Source organism: Taudactylus pleione, unplaced genomic scaffold (assembly GCF_031769625.1).
Source record: "Taudactylus pleione unplaced genomic scaffold, aTauple2 ptg000005l, whole genome shotgun sequence".
NCBI classification, from domain to species: domain Eukaryota; kingdom Metazoa; phylum Chordata; class Amphibia; order Anura; family Myobatrachidae; genus Taudactylus; species Taudactylus pleione.
This window is the reverse complement of record NW_028284408.1, coordinates 26,669,779-26,687,830: the sequence shown is the minus strand read 5'-3', so window position 1 is coordinate 26,687,830 and position 18,052 is coordinate 26,669,779. Positions and strand designations below refer to the sequence as shown.

Below are 18,052 nucleotides of genomic sequence, written 5' to 3'. Positions count from 1 at the left end.
CCTAAATCTAACTTTCACTTTTTAATACTTTGTTGCATATCCTTTGCAGGCAATTACAGCCTGATGTCTGGAACACATAGACATCACCAGACGCTGGGTTTCATCCCTGTTGATGCTCTGTCAGGCCTCAGCTGCAAATGTCTTCAGTTCCTGCTTGTTCTTGGGGCATTTTCCCTTCAGTTTTGTCTTCATCAAGTGAAATGCATGCTCAATCGGATTCAGGTCAGGGGATTGACTTGGCCATTGCATAACATTCCACTTTTTAGCCTTAAAACACTCTTTGGTTGCTTTTGCAGTATGCTTCGGGTCATTGTCCATCTGCACTGTGAAGCGCCGTCAAATGAGTTCTGAAGCATTTGACTGAATATGAGCATATAATATTGCCCGAAACACTTCAGAATTCATTCTGCTGCTTTTGTCAGCAGTCACATCATCAATAAATACAAGGGAACCAGTTCCATTGGCAGCCAACATGCCCACGCCTTGACACTACCACCACCATGCTTCACTGATGAGGTGGTATGTTTTGGATCATGAGCAGTTCCTTTCCTTCTCCATACTCTTCTCTTCCCTTCACTCTGGTACAAGTTGACCTTTGTCTCATCTGTCCATAGGATGTTGTTCCAGAACTGTAATGGCTTTTTTAGATGTTGTTTGTCAAACTGTAATCTGGTCTTCCTGTTTTTGAGGCTCACCAATGGTTTACATCTTCTGGTGAACCCTCTCTTGATTGTTGACTTTGACACATATACACCTACCTCCTGGAGAGTGTTCTTGATTTGGCCAACTGTTGTGAAGGGGTTTTTCTTCACCAGGGAAATAATTCTTCTGTCAACCACCACAGTTGTTTTCCGTGGTCTTCCAGGTCTTTTGGTGTTGCTGAGCTCTCCGGTGCGTTATTTCTTTTTAAGAATGTTCCAAACAGTTGATTTGGCCACACCTAGGCCCTGATTCAGCGGCCAGGATGATGGTCGCGATGGTCAAGACCATCGGGCTTGCGACGAGACCCTTGTGGTAGGGTCTCATGGCCACAAGCCCCAGAGAGCTTTCGGCTCAAACAGAGCCGAAAGCTCTCCCACTTACATCACTTGTGATGCCAGTGGGGCCGCCCCCAGATGGTAGGCGTTCTCATGGGAACGCCTCCGTCTGGACAGCCACCCCCCCAGCCCACCCACCAAAGGGGGCGTGCTGTCACTCAACATCGACAGCACGCTCCCTTTGGTGCGAGACCCGGAGCGACGGATTGTCCATCGCTATCCGTGTCTTGCACATGCGCACGATGGAGCCACCATCGACCCGGTTGCAAGCACTCAGCGCTTGCGACCGGGTCTGAATCAGGCCCGTAATGTTTTTGCTATCTCTCTGATGGGTTTGTTTTGATTTTTCAGCCTAATGATGGCTTGCTTCACTGATAGTGACAGCTCTTTGGATCTCATATTGAGAGTCGACAGCAACTGATTCCAATTGCAAATGTCACAACTAGAATCAACTCCAGACCTTTCACCTGCTTAATTGATAATGAAATAACGAGGGGATAGCCCACACCTGTCCATGAAATAGCTTTTGAGTTGATAGTCCCATTACTTTTGGCCCCTTAAAAAGTGGGAGGCACATATAGAAACCGTTGTAATTCCTTCACAGTTCACCTGATTTGGATTTCCACCTGAGCGGCCGCTCAAGGAGCGCCATCCTTTCCTGGCGCACCGATTCCCATCTGTCCACCCCGCTGATTTCCTGGACCTACGTCACTTAGAGGATACATACACACAGTGAGTCTGTCACAATCACTGAGTGACAGACTCCACGGTTATCTGCAGCACTGAGCAGGCTGGGTGGCGGCGTGACGTCACATGTTATCCCTGCCCGCGTATTCATCTGCGCTGACTACATTGCTCTACTGTCTCTGGCGCAGTCAAGACAGTGCACTGCAGTCACTCAGAGTCCGTGGGGGGCAGCGGTGGTGGCCGGGACCTGCGAGGGAGAGGAAGATTCAGTCAGGAGGAGGCAGTGGCGGGTCAGTGATCGCCCCCCCCTCATTGGGGCTCTCTCTATTTGGAATACAATTTAAGAAAAAGTGGTGAATTGGGGGTGCAGGGCCCAAAAGAGTGGAGACTGAAAATGAGAGGGGGTAGGACTGAAACTGGGAGAAGTAATTAGTAAAGGGGAGGAGTCTGGATTAATTTGTAAACTTCCCCCCTAAAAGAAAAGTCTAGATCCGCCCCTGGGAGAAGTGAAACACGGCGCAGCATGAGGACTTGGGCTGGGGAAGATGGGAACTGCAGCTGCAGTAAGCAAGTGCTGCTGACAGGTGAAGCTGCATGAACTCCCACCTGGAGGCTGGAGTGGGATTGAATTTGAGTTTATTGGGTAAATGTGAAACGGAGTATTGTAGAGTGGGGGAGGGGGCACTGTGTGAGTCTGGGGTGGGAGGATTAACAGTGGCTGGGGGAGGTCCTGGTGGAGCACTGTTTGCAGTGAGCAGGGGCTGAGACTGGGGGGTGGGGGGCTGTGAAGGTGCTGGCTGAGAGGAGCACTGTTTGCAGTGAGCAGGGGCTGAGACTGGGGGGTGGGGGGCTGTGAAGGTGCTGGCTGAGAGGAGCACTGTTTGCAGTGAGCAGGGGCTGAGACTGGGGGGGCTGTGGGAGTGCTGACTGAGGAGCACTTTTCGCAGTGACTGGTTAGCTGGAGTCTGAGTCTGGGGGGGGCTGTGAGGGTGCTGGCAGAGGTGCATTGTGACTGCAGTGAGCGGGCACTGACTCTGGACTGGGGACTGAACAGTGGCTGAAGGGGGGCTGGCTGAGGAACACTGACTTCTGAGTCAGTGATGGGGACTGAACTCAAAAATACACTTGCTATCTATCAACAATTATTATGAAGTCTATTCTGGTGTGATGTATATATTAAAGGTTGGCGTTACCCTTTATGCTGTAAGAAAAAATAAAAGATTGGGATAAAAGAAATTAGGAAGGGGTTTCACATAAATGTGTGATATGCAAAAGTCCACTGATGTAGAATGTGATTTAATGTAATGCTGTGTAAGGGGAAATATAGATTTGACCATTATAGAGAAAACATTCAGATTAAAATATGCTCCACAAACTGCAAGGAATATATACAATCAGAGCAGTGTTTTATTTCTTTATTTTGTGTGGGAGCATTCATTGCATTAATTAGTTTTTTTTAATGTGGTAGCATTAATTGCATCAGTGTGTCTTATGTGGAGGTATTCATTTAGGGAGGGGAGGGGCAGTGTGTTTTATCTGTTCAGTTGAGTACAATGTGTGTGTTTTACCTTGTGGACCAATGTGTGTTAATTTTATAATAAATGGCATGGTAACATTTTGCTCAAATTGACTCATTTTTGTAATTTTTTTTATCTCTCCTGTTATTTCTTTAATTAAAAAATAGTAAACATTTGTTTTCAGCTAACAGAATTATAAATACATGTACATATTTATATATGGATCGGGTGTGTGCGGGCAAGCACGCGCGCAGGGGGTGCCCCATCTATGTCTCGCACAGGGTGCAGCTAGTGACCTGGAGCCGGCCCTGGCTACAGGAATCATGTTTTATTGTCTAACTATGCCAGGAAACGTCCATCATTCCTGTATGTACATAGCATAGCCTATACTGTAGATGTTCCAGAGAATGTGTGTGATGAGCCGGGTCCCGGCTCTCTCCCATGCTGGTACATACACTATACACAGTGACAGCTGAACATGTGTACTCTGCTCTCCGTGCAGTCCGGGAATGCAGACGTGTGCGGCAGGCTGGCGCGGATATACTGTAGGGCGGGTCCCGCGTCTGTCTCCCGCTGCCTGTCTGGTCCGGTGCCAGTGTGGGGGGATGCCGCAGTGTATCTGCAGCCCATTCGGTCACCCTTACCATCCCAGCCGGCAAGCTGCGGTTAATGGGTGGCTGCAGAGCGCAACCGTGTGGGGCTGGGCTGACTGAGATTTATGTGCGGATCATGCTGCGGCGCTATCATGTACCGTGTGTCAGCACCACCGCCGCCATCTAGCGCTACGGTATCACTCACTCCCTTTCCTCTATAGGAGGGATTAGGACGTCATTGTATTAAGCTCCCTCAGCCAGTGTAGGTAAAATCATATGTATGTGTTACTGCTGTGCGGCTGTCTGGCTCCCGTACTGCTCTGTACACTGCGCTGAGCCGCAGGACGCTGACATATTTGGAATGGGAGCTAGTTCTCCGCTACCAAGACTGCAGATAATCCGCCATGATGTGAGCGAGACACAGAGGCTGCCGCCAGCCCCCATCGCCCCCTCCCAGGCCCGTACTACACCCCACCGCCCATTCTGCACAGTCCACACTGCTCATTAGCATAAGGCACGCTGACGTCACCGCCGGAGCGGTATATAAGCCTGGCTCCCGGTCTCCCATCCCATTCTGTTACTTACATCCGCTCGTAGCTGTTGGATAAAGTAACGTTTATTTAATTTTTTTATTTTAATTCTTACTCTTCGCTGACTCCTCATCTATAAACATGGTAAGTGGAGGGTGCTTGTAGGGGTAATAACCTTATATCAACCTGGAATTAATAACCACCTAATGCAGGTATACTTGCTGGCAGATAATGACATTAGGTAGTTATTCTATTTTTTTTTTGGGGGGGGGGGGGGGTGGGGGCTGTTTTCTGTCTATGCGCAATATAATCAATCAGCCGCCTCCTTGCGGGGGGGGGGGTGATGGATGGCGATTTCATCACAATAGTCCGTCTCCCCCGTTGCTGCAGCGCTAGTGGGGTTAGCAGTGCGCCCTCTCCCTGTGTGCAGTAGACCTGGAGTGGCCCCGGGCTAATGGAACTGTCGGTAGGTGCTTAGGTCTCCTGTACACCGACTGATTGCCATTCATTCCCTTTAGAGCGGCTGCAGCAGAGGCTGGAGGTGGGAGCTCCCAATCACAGCTCCCTACTTACACCAGCTGATGCTCTCCACAGCATCTGCAGCACGTCTATATGCCTCATATATATATATATATATATGTGGTGCTCCGGAGCTCTCCACAGCATCTGCACCACATCTATGTGCCTCATATAAATAGGTGGTGTTCCGGAGCTCTCCACAGCATCTGCACCACGTCTATATACTTCATATATAGGTAGTGTTCCGGCGCTCTCCACAGCATCTGCACCACGTCTATATGCCTCATATATATATATATATATGTGGTGCTCCGGAGCTCTCCACAGCATCTGCACCACATCTATGTGCCTCATATAAATAGGTGGTGTTCCGGAGCTCTCCACAGCATCTGCACCACGTCTATATACTTCATATATAGGTAGTGTTCCGGCGCTCTCCACAGCATCTGCACCACGTCTATATGCCTCATATATAGGTGGTGTTCCGGAGCTCTCCACAGCATCTGCACCACGTCTATATGCCTCATATATAGGTGGTGTTCCGGAGCTCTCCACAGCATCTGCACCACGTCTATATGCCGCATATATAGGTAGTGTTCCGGAGCTCTCCAGCTGTTGTGGTGCTACAATTATGGTGACGGCAACAACATCGCCATTATTTTAATAGTTCAGAGCAACCAATTTATCCTTGTACAGTAGGATCTATGATTGTGCGGAATGGTAATAGTGTTGATGCCCATTCCTGGCATAGGGTTTATTCAGTTTGGTGCAGAGTAACCAGACATGCAGTGTTTCCAGATTGGGTGCAGTAATGTCATGGCAGGGGCGGCAGCAGGATGGAGTCATGGACCAATGACTTATACACTGTATTAATAGTGCCGCATCCCTTTTGGTTACTACAGTAGCTTCGTCTCACACTACAGCGTAAGGCTAATTTCTAGGGTACCAACATGATTCGTATTAGTGTGTTGCGCTGGTTCCTTTTCAGAATCCATTCCTATAAGTATTGTGTATATGTGTATTGCAGCCGTGTTGGTAATCTACTACAGTAGTACTGCTATAATGCAGCAAGAACTGCCTTATTGTAGCCATGTACATAAAATCCCCCATAGGATGCCTAAAGGCATTAGTAGAGTATTATGAATGGTGAGGAGGCTGACAGCAGCTGTTGGGAGGGGTGAATCAGGGTTGTAAACTGAGTACTTGCAAAAGAAATGGATCAATCTGGAAGGATAATCCTGATTCGCTTGAAAGCCTCATGCAAATGTTCCTCTTTCATGGTCATGAAGTGTGGGGGTGGAACAGCTTGCAGACTTCTCCATGCAAACGTGGAAGTAATGTCAGCTGACTGCTGTGGGTGTGATTCATTGTCAGACACTGTTGGTGGTTGTAATGAAAGCTTGAATAATGCATAGAAAACGGATTCCATCTGCCTCTTGTGTAGATATACATTTTATTAAAGCTGCACAATTCCTATGAAAAATAAACTGTGCCTCTTATAGGGCATCCTTCTTCCCCAGGGATCTCTGCTACTAGAATGATTTAACTGCCATTTATTTGGCTGTGAAGAGTGTTGTGCAAGCTGTAATCTCATTATTGCATATCTCACCTCAACTTTTGTCTGGAGAGATGAGAATGGGGAGAAAAATGTCTCCATGGAGTCACTTTGGGGCTACCAGGAGGGCACAAGTGGGGGGTGGCGATGACCTTTCACTAAGTAAGTTGTTTAACCAGTTGACACGCACCTGTATAACTACTTCTCACATTGTTGCATGTGATTAGTAATTATTGATGGTTAACTGAGAATCTGCTGACTTGTTAAAAGAACATTACCCTTCTTATCCCTATTTTTATACATATGCTTTTTTTTTTTTTTTTTTTGTTCCAGCGTGAGTGTATCTCTGTCCACGTTGGTCAGGCTGGTGTACAGATTGGCAATGCCTGCTGGGAGCTGTACTGCCTGGAGCATGGCATCCAGCCTGATGGGCAGATGCCCAGTGACAAGACTATTGGAGGAGGCGATGATTCCTTTAATACTTTCTTCAGTGAGACTGGAGCTGGTAAACATGTCCCCAGAGCGGTGTTTGTGGACCTGGAGCCAACAGTCATTGGTGAGGCTTACAATCAGTATTTGTCATGGAGTGGCACTTGTATCTCTCTACTATTGCTTGCTCAATGTCCTTTATTTATTCAACTCTGCAGACGAGGTCCGCACTGGAACATATCGTCAGCTATTTCATCCAGAACAGCTAATTACAGGAAAGGAAGATGCAGCCAATAATTATGCCCGTGGGCATTATACGATCGGCAAGGAAATCATTGACTTGGTTCTGGACAGGATCCGCAAACTGGTAAGCTTGCTTATGCATACAGTTGTTGCTGTTGCTATTTTTTTGTTTTCCTTTTCTTGAGATGATCTGACAGAAGTAATTTTTAATAGGTTTGTAGGACAATAACAGCAGATTCTAAAATTTCCCTATTCATGATGCTAATAAAATCAGAATACTAACTTGTGGAAAATGTAGTAATGTTGCATGTTCTTGCAGCAAAGGAGCAGGGATGTTTATGGTAAATTAATGTGAAAGTTACTGTTGTGTCTGACTTCCTGCACTTTGCTTTAAATACACATGATGGCGCACTTACCTCCTATTATGTCTGCTGTGGGATTTGCAAAATTCTTTTGGGTTTACATTTTAGAACTATACTTATGGAATTTATTCTAAATTATCTGATGCACAACCAAAGAATTTCGTTGCAACCTGTAGGTGCTGATTTTATTTATTGACTGCTTTTCCATGTAGTGCAAAAAAATTAAGGCCATTGACTGTGATTTAAAGTGGAGCTTGGCGGCGTCTCCTTCCAAATTTAAAATTTCCTCTCCTTTTTAATTTTCTCTCCTGTAATGACTATGCAAGGTGCAACATTGCATCTTACTAGCTCTACTCCTAACTGTAAATTAAACACATGGTTTTCAAAGACCACAATATGGTACAGGTGCTTGAGGGAATTAAGATTTGTAGAACTTTACTTTCTCAATAACACACTGCATGTGAAATCCACAATATATGTATGTGTGTATATATATATATATATATATATATGTGTGTGTGTGTGTGTATATGTGTGTGTGTGTATATATATATATATATATATATAATATATTATATATTTTTTTTTTTTTGGCAATTCATCTAGGCAAAAGTATAGATGCCTGTATGAAGTGACATTTTAACAATTCTTTTATTTACCTCTCCATTACAGGCTGACCAGTGCACAGGTCTTCAGGGTTTCCTGGTCTTCCACAGTTTTGGTGGCGGTACTGGCTCTGGTTTCACCTCTCTGTTGATGGAACGTCTCTCTGTTGATTATGGAAAGAAGTCAAAACTGGAGTTCTCAATCTATCCAGCTCCCCAAGTGTCCACTGCTGTTGTTGAGCCTTACAATTCCATTCTTACCACTCACACCACCCTGGAGCACTCTGACTGCGCCTTCATGGTGGACAATGAGGCTATCTATGACATCTGCCGTAGAAATCTAGATATTGAGCGCCCTACCTACACAAACCTGAATCGCCTTATTAGTCAGATAGTATCCTCTATCACTGCTTCCCTCAGATTTGATGGAGCACTGAATGTAGATCTGACTGAGTTCCAGACCAACTTGGTGCCCTATCCTCGTATTCACTTCCCTCTTGCCACCTATGCCCCTGTTATCTCAGCAGAGAAAGCTTACCATGAACAGCTTTCTGTGGCCGAGATCACTAATGCTTGCTTTGAACCAGCTAACCAAATGGTGAAATGTGACCCACGCCATGGTAAATACATGGCTTGCTGCCTGTTGTACCGTGGTGATGTGGTTCCCAAAGATGTTAATGCAGCTATTGCCACCATCAAGACCAAGCGTAGTATCCAGTTTGTGGACTGGTGTCCCACTGGTTTCAAGGTTGGTATTAACTATCAGCCACCAACTGTGGTTCCGGGTGGGGATCTGGCTAAGGTGCAGCGTGCAGTATGTATGCTGAGCAACACCACTGCTATTGCAGAGGCCTGGGCTCGACTGGACCACAAGTTTGACCTTATGTATGCCAAGCGTGCCTTTGTGCACTGGTATGTGGGTGAGGGTATGGAGGAGGGTGAGTTCTCTGAGGCCCGAGAGGACATGGCTGCCCTGGAGAAAGATTACGAGGAGGTTGGAGTAGATTCTGTTGAAGGGGAAGGTGAGGAGGAAGGTGAAGAGTATTAAACCAGATCTTGCTACTTTACAGGCATGTCTTTTATCCATCAAGTCAGCTGAACACACGCTTTTTTTATTTTTTAAACTGTATTGCCCAATCTTCAAATTGTTGTGAAGTTTGACAATCTTTTTAACTGTTTTAAAATATGCAGTCATGTCACTGTACCATCGATGTATTTGTATCAGATCTGGAATAAAATGTATAAAAAAAGAAAATTGGTCACTTTAATTGTATAAATTTATGTGAGCTCTCAGGGAGCTAATGGGGGTCTATAATGAAACTATGGTTATGGGAGGAGCAGGAGAACCCATGTAAGACTGAGTAAATGTCATGGTGGTTAAAGGTGTATATACAGTCACACTATCACATAAGGACCTATCTCGTTGATCTAAAATAAACTTGGCATGTCCTATTTACCACTGGCCACAAGGTGGTATAGCAGTGAAATGTGCATGACTTCTGCCCTCCTCTACATAACAATTTTCTGACTTTGGGTACTAAGGTGGTGGTCATATTATGTGATGGCATACTGCAGCACGGTATTACACATTAATTTAGTTATTTGGCACTACAAAGGGTCAGCAGTGCTGTACAAGGAGAATTGCAATAAAACCTATAAATACAATATATTCAAACCAAGAGGGTGGTGGAGGGGGTGAAGACTGGGAGATTTCTACACCACTAATGCTGGGCAAACACTATACAAATTATCTGGCTGGTTGGAATGAAAATCTGGTAATGTATGATAGCAAACGACAATCGAACATTTGTTCACAAACCCTGGAAAACAGACAAAAATGGACATTCAGCCAAATTGGCTACATTTGTTTTATTTAACCAATCGTTTTTGTCTGTTTTCCAGTGTTTCAAACCATATAACTTGTCATTTGCTCCCATTACCAGATTTTCATTCCAACCAGCCAGTTTGGACAGATATCTGACAGATAATTGTATAGTGTATGCCCAGCATTAGTGAGTGACAGATAACAATAGCAGTCAGTGACATGGCTGACAGAGCTGTTGATAAAAGGATGGTGGAAAGCCTTGCCCATGAAAGTCTACAGTGGTAGGTGACCTGAGAAGAGATCAGGATAGAGTGCATGAGTTAAGATTGTGACGAGGACTGGTAGAACTATTAATTTATATGGCAGTGTCTGGTACCATACAGGCAAGTTACAGTAGAGCACAAATGACGACAATATATTCAGACGGGAATAACCACCATTGTGAACTTTACACAAACGAATGACAGAAACAATAACAGGCAGTGGACCAGTACCCTGCAAGAAAAGACACATTGGATCAGAGCTGCTTAATTAGTGGGGGCACACTGGAGAATTGAGTTTTCAGATCCATAATTCTGGTACATGAAAGCCAGAAAATGTGCACTTTGACATACTTCACTTTGTACTAGGGTAGGTATATAATGACAGGGGCATGATGAGATGGGGTTGGGTACAGGATCCTGGTGGTCAGAATTCCAACTCCGGCCTCCCGACTGTTAGGATACATACCCCTCTGCCTGCAGCCTAATACTAACCCCCCCCCCCCCCCCACTTACTGTCGGGGCACCGGCATACCGCATGCCAGGATTGTGACTACATCCCATAATATGTTATTGAATTGTAAGGATTACTGGGATAAACATCATCCTAGGTTCTAGCAGCTCATTGTGTGTGTATAGTCTATCTTGAGCAGGGGAGTTTCTAGAGAGGAGGGGGCCTGTGTGCTGGCTCCGACACGAGCACCCCACCTCTCTGACCAGTGGCCGGCAGAACGCTGAGCTGTGCATGGCTAGCGCCAGAGTTATAGACCCTGGGCACGAGTGTGCCCAGAGTCTATAGATGATGCGCTGGTCACTGGGAAAATGGCCGCGGCGGCCATTTTCTCTGTACTGCGCATGCGCAAACGACAGGAAAATGGCCGCAGCGGCCATTTTCCAGTCTTTTTCTCCCGAGTCCAACGTGCCGGCGTTGGACTCGGGAGAGGTAAGTAATGCTATGTGTGCAGGGTGTGCGGTGCGGAGCCCCCCTGAACCCAGGGGCCCGTGTTCACCCATTATAGATATGCCCCTGATCTTGAGAGTGGGGAGGTGCTGTTAAAGTGAGGCCTAATGGTGCATCAAAGACTAGCAGAGCAATACATAGACCAATAATTAAATTGGAAGAGACAAATTGGTAGCATACTTTATTACAGTGTTGACTAACCTTGACACTCCAGCTGTTATGGAACTACATTACCCAGCATGCACTGCTACAGTTTTGCTATTAGGGCATGCTAAAACTGTGGCAGGGCATGCTGGGATATATAGTTCCACAACAGCTGGAGTGTCAAGGTTAGCCAACACTGCTTTATTGAAATAGCAGAATTTAGTGTCTGACATGAAAGTGTAGATAGTACATTAGTGGATACCTGTTTCTTTTATACAGAAGTATGGCAAAATACGGATTTGCTGCATTCAGAATCTCTGCTAATAAATAGGCTACCACTAATCATATGAACCTTACTAGACTTGGGCACAGTTATGCTTTCACAATGATATTACCCACCAATATCGCATTTGTATCTGCTTCCAGTCTCTTCCACCATAAACTATTAAGGTAATATATACACAAGGGAGGCGCCGGGCTGAAGAGACGCTGCCACCTTCTCCATTTGCTAGGCACCTGATGAGATTTTGTTACCAGTGGGCACCCCGCGTGCACTGTCCCTTTTTTAAAAGAAACAAATATGGGAGGGAGGGTGCACATTTATAGTTTGCAGGGGGGTGCCGAACAACCAAGCATTGGCCCTGTATATACAGTATCCAATATCAAGCAGGTTTGGATGAAGAGCACCAAAATTTATGACCTGAGGGTTGACTCTAGAAACCTTTTTGGGTTTGGACATTTTCCTAACTTGTTCAATGTGCCTGTTGTCATTGTTTAATGATTATGATCTTCTCCGTTGTAAAAAAAACAAAAAAAACAAGGATACCTCTACAGTTTGATTCATATATATATATATATATATATATTATATATGTGTGTGTGTGCAAAGGTCACATGATCTAGTATTAGATTCCATGCATAACCTCTTCTGCTGTTGCATTGACGGGGTCAGCATGATTTAATATCCTGTTCTGTGTTTGCATAGAGACAACCAAACCAATGACCCTAAACAGTGACAGAGACTCTACATAACTGACCTATTTCATAGTATTAACTCCTTTTTACTACAAATATAAGTGACTTGTATAGTTACACCTTCATTTAAAGCACTTTAACTTCCCATATTATCTTATTCAATTGTGCCTTCAATAAAGAAAAGCCAAGCTAGACGTAGCTTTGCTTTATCACACATCTGGATGTTGTATTGTTTGTATGCATTGCTGATGCGCTATTATGGTGACCATTTAAAATGTTTTTATTGTCTATCATGATGATGCAAGTTGATCTGCAGATATAGATTTTAAATGTGTACTCAGCTTGACTGGTCTGCAGACATATCTGCAGATGATGGTTGCTAACTGTAGAGCGGCCGCTGATTGGCTCCAGCACCTGACAGTTCACACTGAGCAGTCAGGAGCCGGTTAGCAGCAGTGTATATGGCCACATACATACACCGCTAATGTAAGTGTCTAGTCCAGGTCACTCGGTTTGTTTTATTGCCAAGACCCGGGGATGCTACGGAGACCAGCGCCAGGATGTAGTGAGTACGGGATCTCCCATTGGATTCTACATGGAGAAGTGGACGTGAACAGCTGGCAGCAGGTAAGTATGTGTGAGTGGGATAGGTGTATGTATTAAAGTTATACTGTATACAGTGTGTGTGTACTGTGGTTATTTAACTATTTACTTTACAGTGGGGTACAGGTGTCGGCCACCTGCTGGCACTTGTAGCTCCACAAGTGCCAAAGGGCTGGCACCTGGTGTTCCACTGTAAAATACAATAGTTTTGAACTATTTTCACCATTATTACCCCAGTACCCACATCCCAGGGGTGCGGGGAAGAGCCCCAGGCTTCAGCCTAAGCCTGGGGTGTTCGGGAGAGGGGGGACCCCCACCTCCCCTGAGATCCCCGTCTTGGGCTGTTAATGCTTTGGCCGTGGAGACCAGGTGATAGGGTCTCCTGGCTGTGGCTTTACACCCCGGTTGGTTTTGGTCCGGTGCTGGTATTAAATATAAGGGGACCCTTAAGCATTTTTTCCCCCTGTATTTAAAACAGGGATTGGCCCTGCAGACAGGTTCTGGTTCCTAAAGTACGGGGGAACCCTACATGTTTTTTTCCCCGTAGTTTTAAGAACCAGGACTGGCTGAGCAGTCCGGGGCTGGTTATGCCTTTTGGGGGGGACCCTACATAATTTTTTTTTTTTTACATTTAATACTTTTTTTTTTTTACAGGTACAACACATGATATGTGCAGGCTGATTGTTCGGGAGAGTTAGGCAGAGAGAAGACACTGCAATCTCGGGTGAGTAATCTCCTTCAAAACTTGCTACTCGGGGGACAAATCTCGATCTGCTTCACCATCAGCCAACTCACTCTCAGCTAAAACTCACTTCTTAGTAAATTTGTGAGTTTCAGGAGTCTCAAACCACCGAGTTTCAGCGATGCTAATCGAGTTAAAAAAACAATCTCGATTAGACTTGAATCTTATGCTGCATACACACATAAAGATTTTTTGTCCAACCATCCAACTAGTTGATTGGGTGGAATAAAAATCTGGTAAGGTATGAAGCAAATGACAATCAGCAATTTGCTCCCAAACGCCGGAAAATGGACAAAAACTGTTGTTTGAACAAATTGTTTAGCTCAAACATTTAACAAACTTGTCTGACGACCATTTTCATTTGTTTTCTGGCATTTAGGAGCAAATTGCTGATCATCAGTTACTCCCATACATTACCAGATTTTCATTCCAACCAATCAACTTGGATGGTTGGACAGAAAATCTTTACGTGTGTACCCAGCTTTAGTAAATTTACCCCCTAGTGAGAATCTGCCACGAAATTGGTTCAAGAGGCCCACTGCTTGGTACATTTCAAAATTGAGGAAAACAAGGCCCCAAACGGATTTAAGTAACAATATTGCCTAGTACAGCCTGCTTTCCTGTGTTTCCAAATGCATGCATTCATGACAGAATAAAGCTTATTACTCCAACTGTGAAGAAAAATTCTAGCTATCATTCTGAATAAATACAACAGTTTTGGGAGAACCATTATCTTAATAGCTGCTAATCTATTTATCCACAAGACCTTGTAATTCATCCAGTCCTTTGTAAAAAATCTATTAATTTATGGAATAACAGTGGGTGGTTGCATTCAATAAGGTCCTCTTCTCTAGTTTGGATAATAATACCTTGAGGATTTTATTTGACAAGTGTATTTATATGAGGTTTTCAACTTGTAATGCAAATCAGGGGGCACATTGGAAGGAAGTATCTCTGGTTTAGATAGAGATATGTGGTTTGAACCGAACTTTATGGTTCCGAGTCAAATCAGTTTTGGGATTCTGTGTAGTACAAATTCCCGGCTCAGGTCTGCTGCAAGTTCAGAACTGAATCTCTGGTTTTGGATTACATGTAAACAGGTCCAAATTACATGATTTTAGCATTTTTTAACAATTTGAAAGAAATCCAAAACTGAATCCGAACCAAAACACTTGAGGTTGGTTTTGCCAAAACACGGAAGTCCACACACATTTCTTGTTTTAGATGTATTTAACTTATAGTAAAAGGCTAGGGAATAGTTTTACAAGGAATGAATGGCAAGGAAGGGATGGATGGCAAACATTAGAATGCCATCTGCACAGAAAGATCATTTGTGAGTAGTGCCTTGTATTGTGGGCCCTTCTATTTCTGTAGATATAGTAATACAAAACAGTGGTTGCTCAGATCAACTTAATAGTCTTTCTCAGGTGCTTGAAAAGGGAGGGGTTTCCTCTTGACTAGAAAAAAATAAATAAATGTTCTCCCCAGCATACTGCAAAAGTCCTGCAAGTCCCAGTGAAAATGTGCAAGCCCATAACATTTAAAGATCTCACTATGTTATTCAGAGTTTACCTGAACTGTATAAAACTACGATTTAGGGGGTTTAACTTATTTTTTATCAACTTTGTGTAAATTTTGATAGCCGAATTTAGGAGTGCAATGGGATGATAATTTTGACTAACAGTTGGATTTTCGGAATCACTATAATTCAAGTTTCAAACATTTTAAATGGAAAAGGAATGAGTCAAGGACCCGGCCTCAAAACTCCTCACTAGGAAAGGTATAAACTCTGGAAGGCAACGTTGAAATTGATTGAATAGCAGTCAGGCCCTAGGCTATTATCCCATTTTAGGGAGATGGTTGCAATTGAAATTAAAGGTCTCAACAGTAAAAGGCTCCAGGACAGTTAGTTGCAGATCATTAAAAATTTCAACAATGGAGGCAGGAGGTGAGTTGCGTTGTATTGGTTTAATCTCTGAGATTGTATACATGTGTATAATATTCAGCCAAGCAGTCAGCTATGACCAGGGAACAGATAGTTTAGCTACCACGGATCTGAATTAGGATTGAATTTTATGCCTTGCAAAGTGGCAGAGTCTTTTCTAGATCTGAATAAATCACCGGAGAGATGGTGCTGCCATAGCAGTATGGGGAGAGGGACGCTGCAGTACTGAACCCCCTAGACCCATGGGTCTGTGTGCAGAGGAGTAGCATGAAACCATGGTGCCCGGAGAAAGTGCATGTAATACCACCCCCCCCCCCCCCTCCTCCCTGTACTGAACTGTGCCAGTGGGGTATTGCCAGCCTGTGGGGGAATACTGAAGTGAAGAGAAAAAGAGCAAACAGTGGCAGTATGACACTTGGCATTGAGGTCCCATTGGGGGAATGGAATGCTTCAATGATGCACTATCTGACATTAAGGGGTTGCTCCTTTGGCACTGATTTATTTATGTATAGCTCCTAGGATCTGATTTTTATCTCCTTTGAATCATTGTTATTAGTCAATAGGAGATTGTATTACTGTATATATTCTGATAATTTAACTTAAATTGACAAAAATACATGTGCAAGAGTGAAATGCCACAGGATGCACAGCTTATTGCTGCAATTACGGCCCTGAGCAGCTTTCACTGGAGTGGGAACACCTATGGGAAGCTCCCTTCTCAGCTATGCTCCTACTTCACAAATATACATTGCACCTATATTAATGTGAGTACTACTGACCATGTTCTGTCTACCACCATTATTATTATTTCAGGTCTCCTAATAATTTTTAAAAGACCTTTCAAATAACACTTTGTGGTCATGCCTAGGAACACCTCATTGCTTTCAATAGCAAAGCGGTGACTTTGTTTAATCTAATACCTTATAATTGAAGTTTAGGACTTTACCTCAGATGTGTCACTTTTAAGTCCATTGAAGCACTATGAATGGATTAGGAGAGAAGGAGGGACGGGATCAAAGAGGAGAGGGGAGAGGAAAGTGCCAATCAGAGAGGGGAGGTGACAGAAGCCAATAAGAAAAAGAGAAGGGTGGTGACAGAAGCCAATAAGAAAGGAGTGGACCGGACGCAAAGAGCCAAACACAGGATAGAGAGGGGAGGAAATTAAAGAGGTGAGAGGTGAATGTAATCAATCGGACAGGAAAGGGGAGGTGAGAAGAAGATAATCACAGAGGAGGGAGGGACAGAGCTGTGTCGACGTGCAGGGCCCTGGGGGCAGCACCAGTGCTGCCCCAAAGCAGGTGCATTTGGTTTGCAGGGTGCCTGGGATGGCAACTGTAGTGCAGCTGCACCTTTTGCTTGGGCATTCTTTGAATGCTCCGGGCATCATACAGCCGTGCTGTACTTCCTCATGGTGCGGCCCTGCCAAATCTGCATGACATCACGTGTTCAGAAGCTGGGCTGCCACAAAATCTCCCTGCTCCAGTACTGTAAGATTGAAACATGTTCTGGAGGTGCAATAATGGAAAGCATCATATTCAATTTATATTCAAATGCCAAGCTAAGCACACAGGGTTAGGAACAGGTTTTTCCCAAACACTGGATTCTATTATGTGCAGGAGATGCCACTGCTGGAATAACCATTTTGGGTGGCATTCTTTACACATAGAGAAAATATTGGAAGGTAGATGTCAGTACGCAGAGCAAAACAATTAGATTTTATTATAGAATTTTCTTTAGTCTCAGTATATATAACAAAGAAACCTGGAATTAAATATCAGCTTCTAGAATTCATGAGGGTGGTATAAAATAACTATTTAAAATGTCTCTAAATATGAATAGATGTCTTATCATGTAATTGTAATATTTGTATTCAAATATCAGTTTAGCATCAAGGCCTGAATAGTTTGGAAAGAAACAACAGGGACACCACTATGACCTGAAATAATGTTCCAAAGATTGTCGATTTTTTAATTATCAAATTATGTAAATAAGAGCTATTTAAATCTGATTCAATATAATTTTTCAGCAAAAATGTAAATATCAAGTTTAAATAGCTATTATTTAAATAATGTGATAATAAAATAAATAGAATTTTAGGGACATTTTGGAAAAAAATAGTTTGAGAGTTAAAAAATCTAAAGAACTTTGCTGCGTTAGCGGCGGAGGGTTGGGACAGATTGAGGAGGGCAGGATGGAGTTGTGACAGAGCAGCTGGCGGGGCCAGAGTGTAGGACGTGACCCGTAAGATAATACACGTGTATATTATACAAAGCCGGCAGGTTAGGGTCTGGACTTACTATAGGCCAAATACCTCTGGCAGTGCAAATCATCTCAGAGGAATTGGTCGTAAATTCATTTGGCCAAATAATTTTCGATCCATCTTTGTGCTTCCGATTGGACTGCAGGGATTGTGTTCTTGTGAATGAGAATTTTATAGCTGGGTAAACAACAAAGTATTGAATCAAAGTAAACAGCAGACACCGACATTCTCTAGAAAGGTTCAATTTGATATCTAACGAG

General features: G+C 44.0%; 1 protein-coding gene across 1 annotated transcript; it reads left to right on the top strand.

Moving 5' to 3' along the window:
• The first annotated feature begins 4,390 nt into the window (after positions 1-4,390).
• On the top strand, positions 4,391-9,335 carry TUBA1B (tubulin alpha 1b). The gene is made up of 4 exons (XM_088448797.1): positions 4,391-4,508; positions 6,772-6,994; positions 7,086-7,234; positions 8,145-9,335. The coding sequence occupies exons 1-4, from the start codon at positions 4,506-4,508 to the stop codon at positions 9,123-9,125; spliced, it is 1,356 nt and encodes a 451-aa protein (XP_088304923.1). The 5' UTR covers positions 4,391-4,505; the 3' UTR covers positions 9,126-9,335.
• The last annotated feature ends 8,717 nt before the right edge of the window (positions 9,336-18,052 follow it).

Coding starts and splice junctions, on each gene's coding strand:
- TUBA1B (XM_088448797.1), top strand. Junction 6,995..7,085: donor CCTGGAGCCAACAGTCATTG/GTGAGGCTTACA, acceptor TCAACTCTGCAG/ACGAGGTCCGCACTGGAACA. Junction 7,235..8,144: donor TGGACAGGATCCGCAAACTG/GTAAGCTTGCTT, acceptor TCTCCATTACAG/GCTGACCAGTGCACAGGTCT.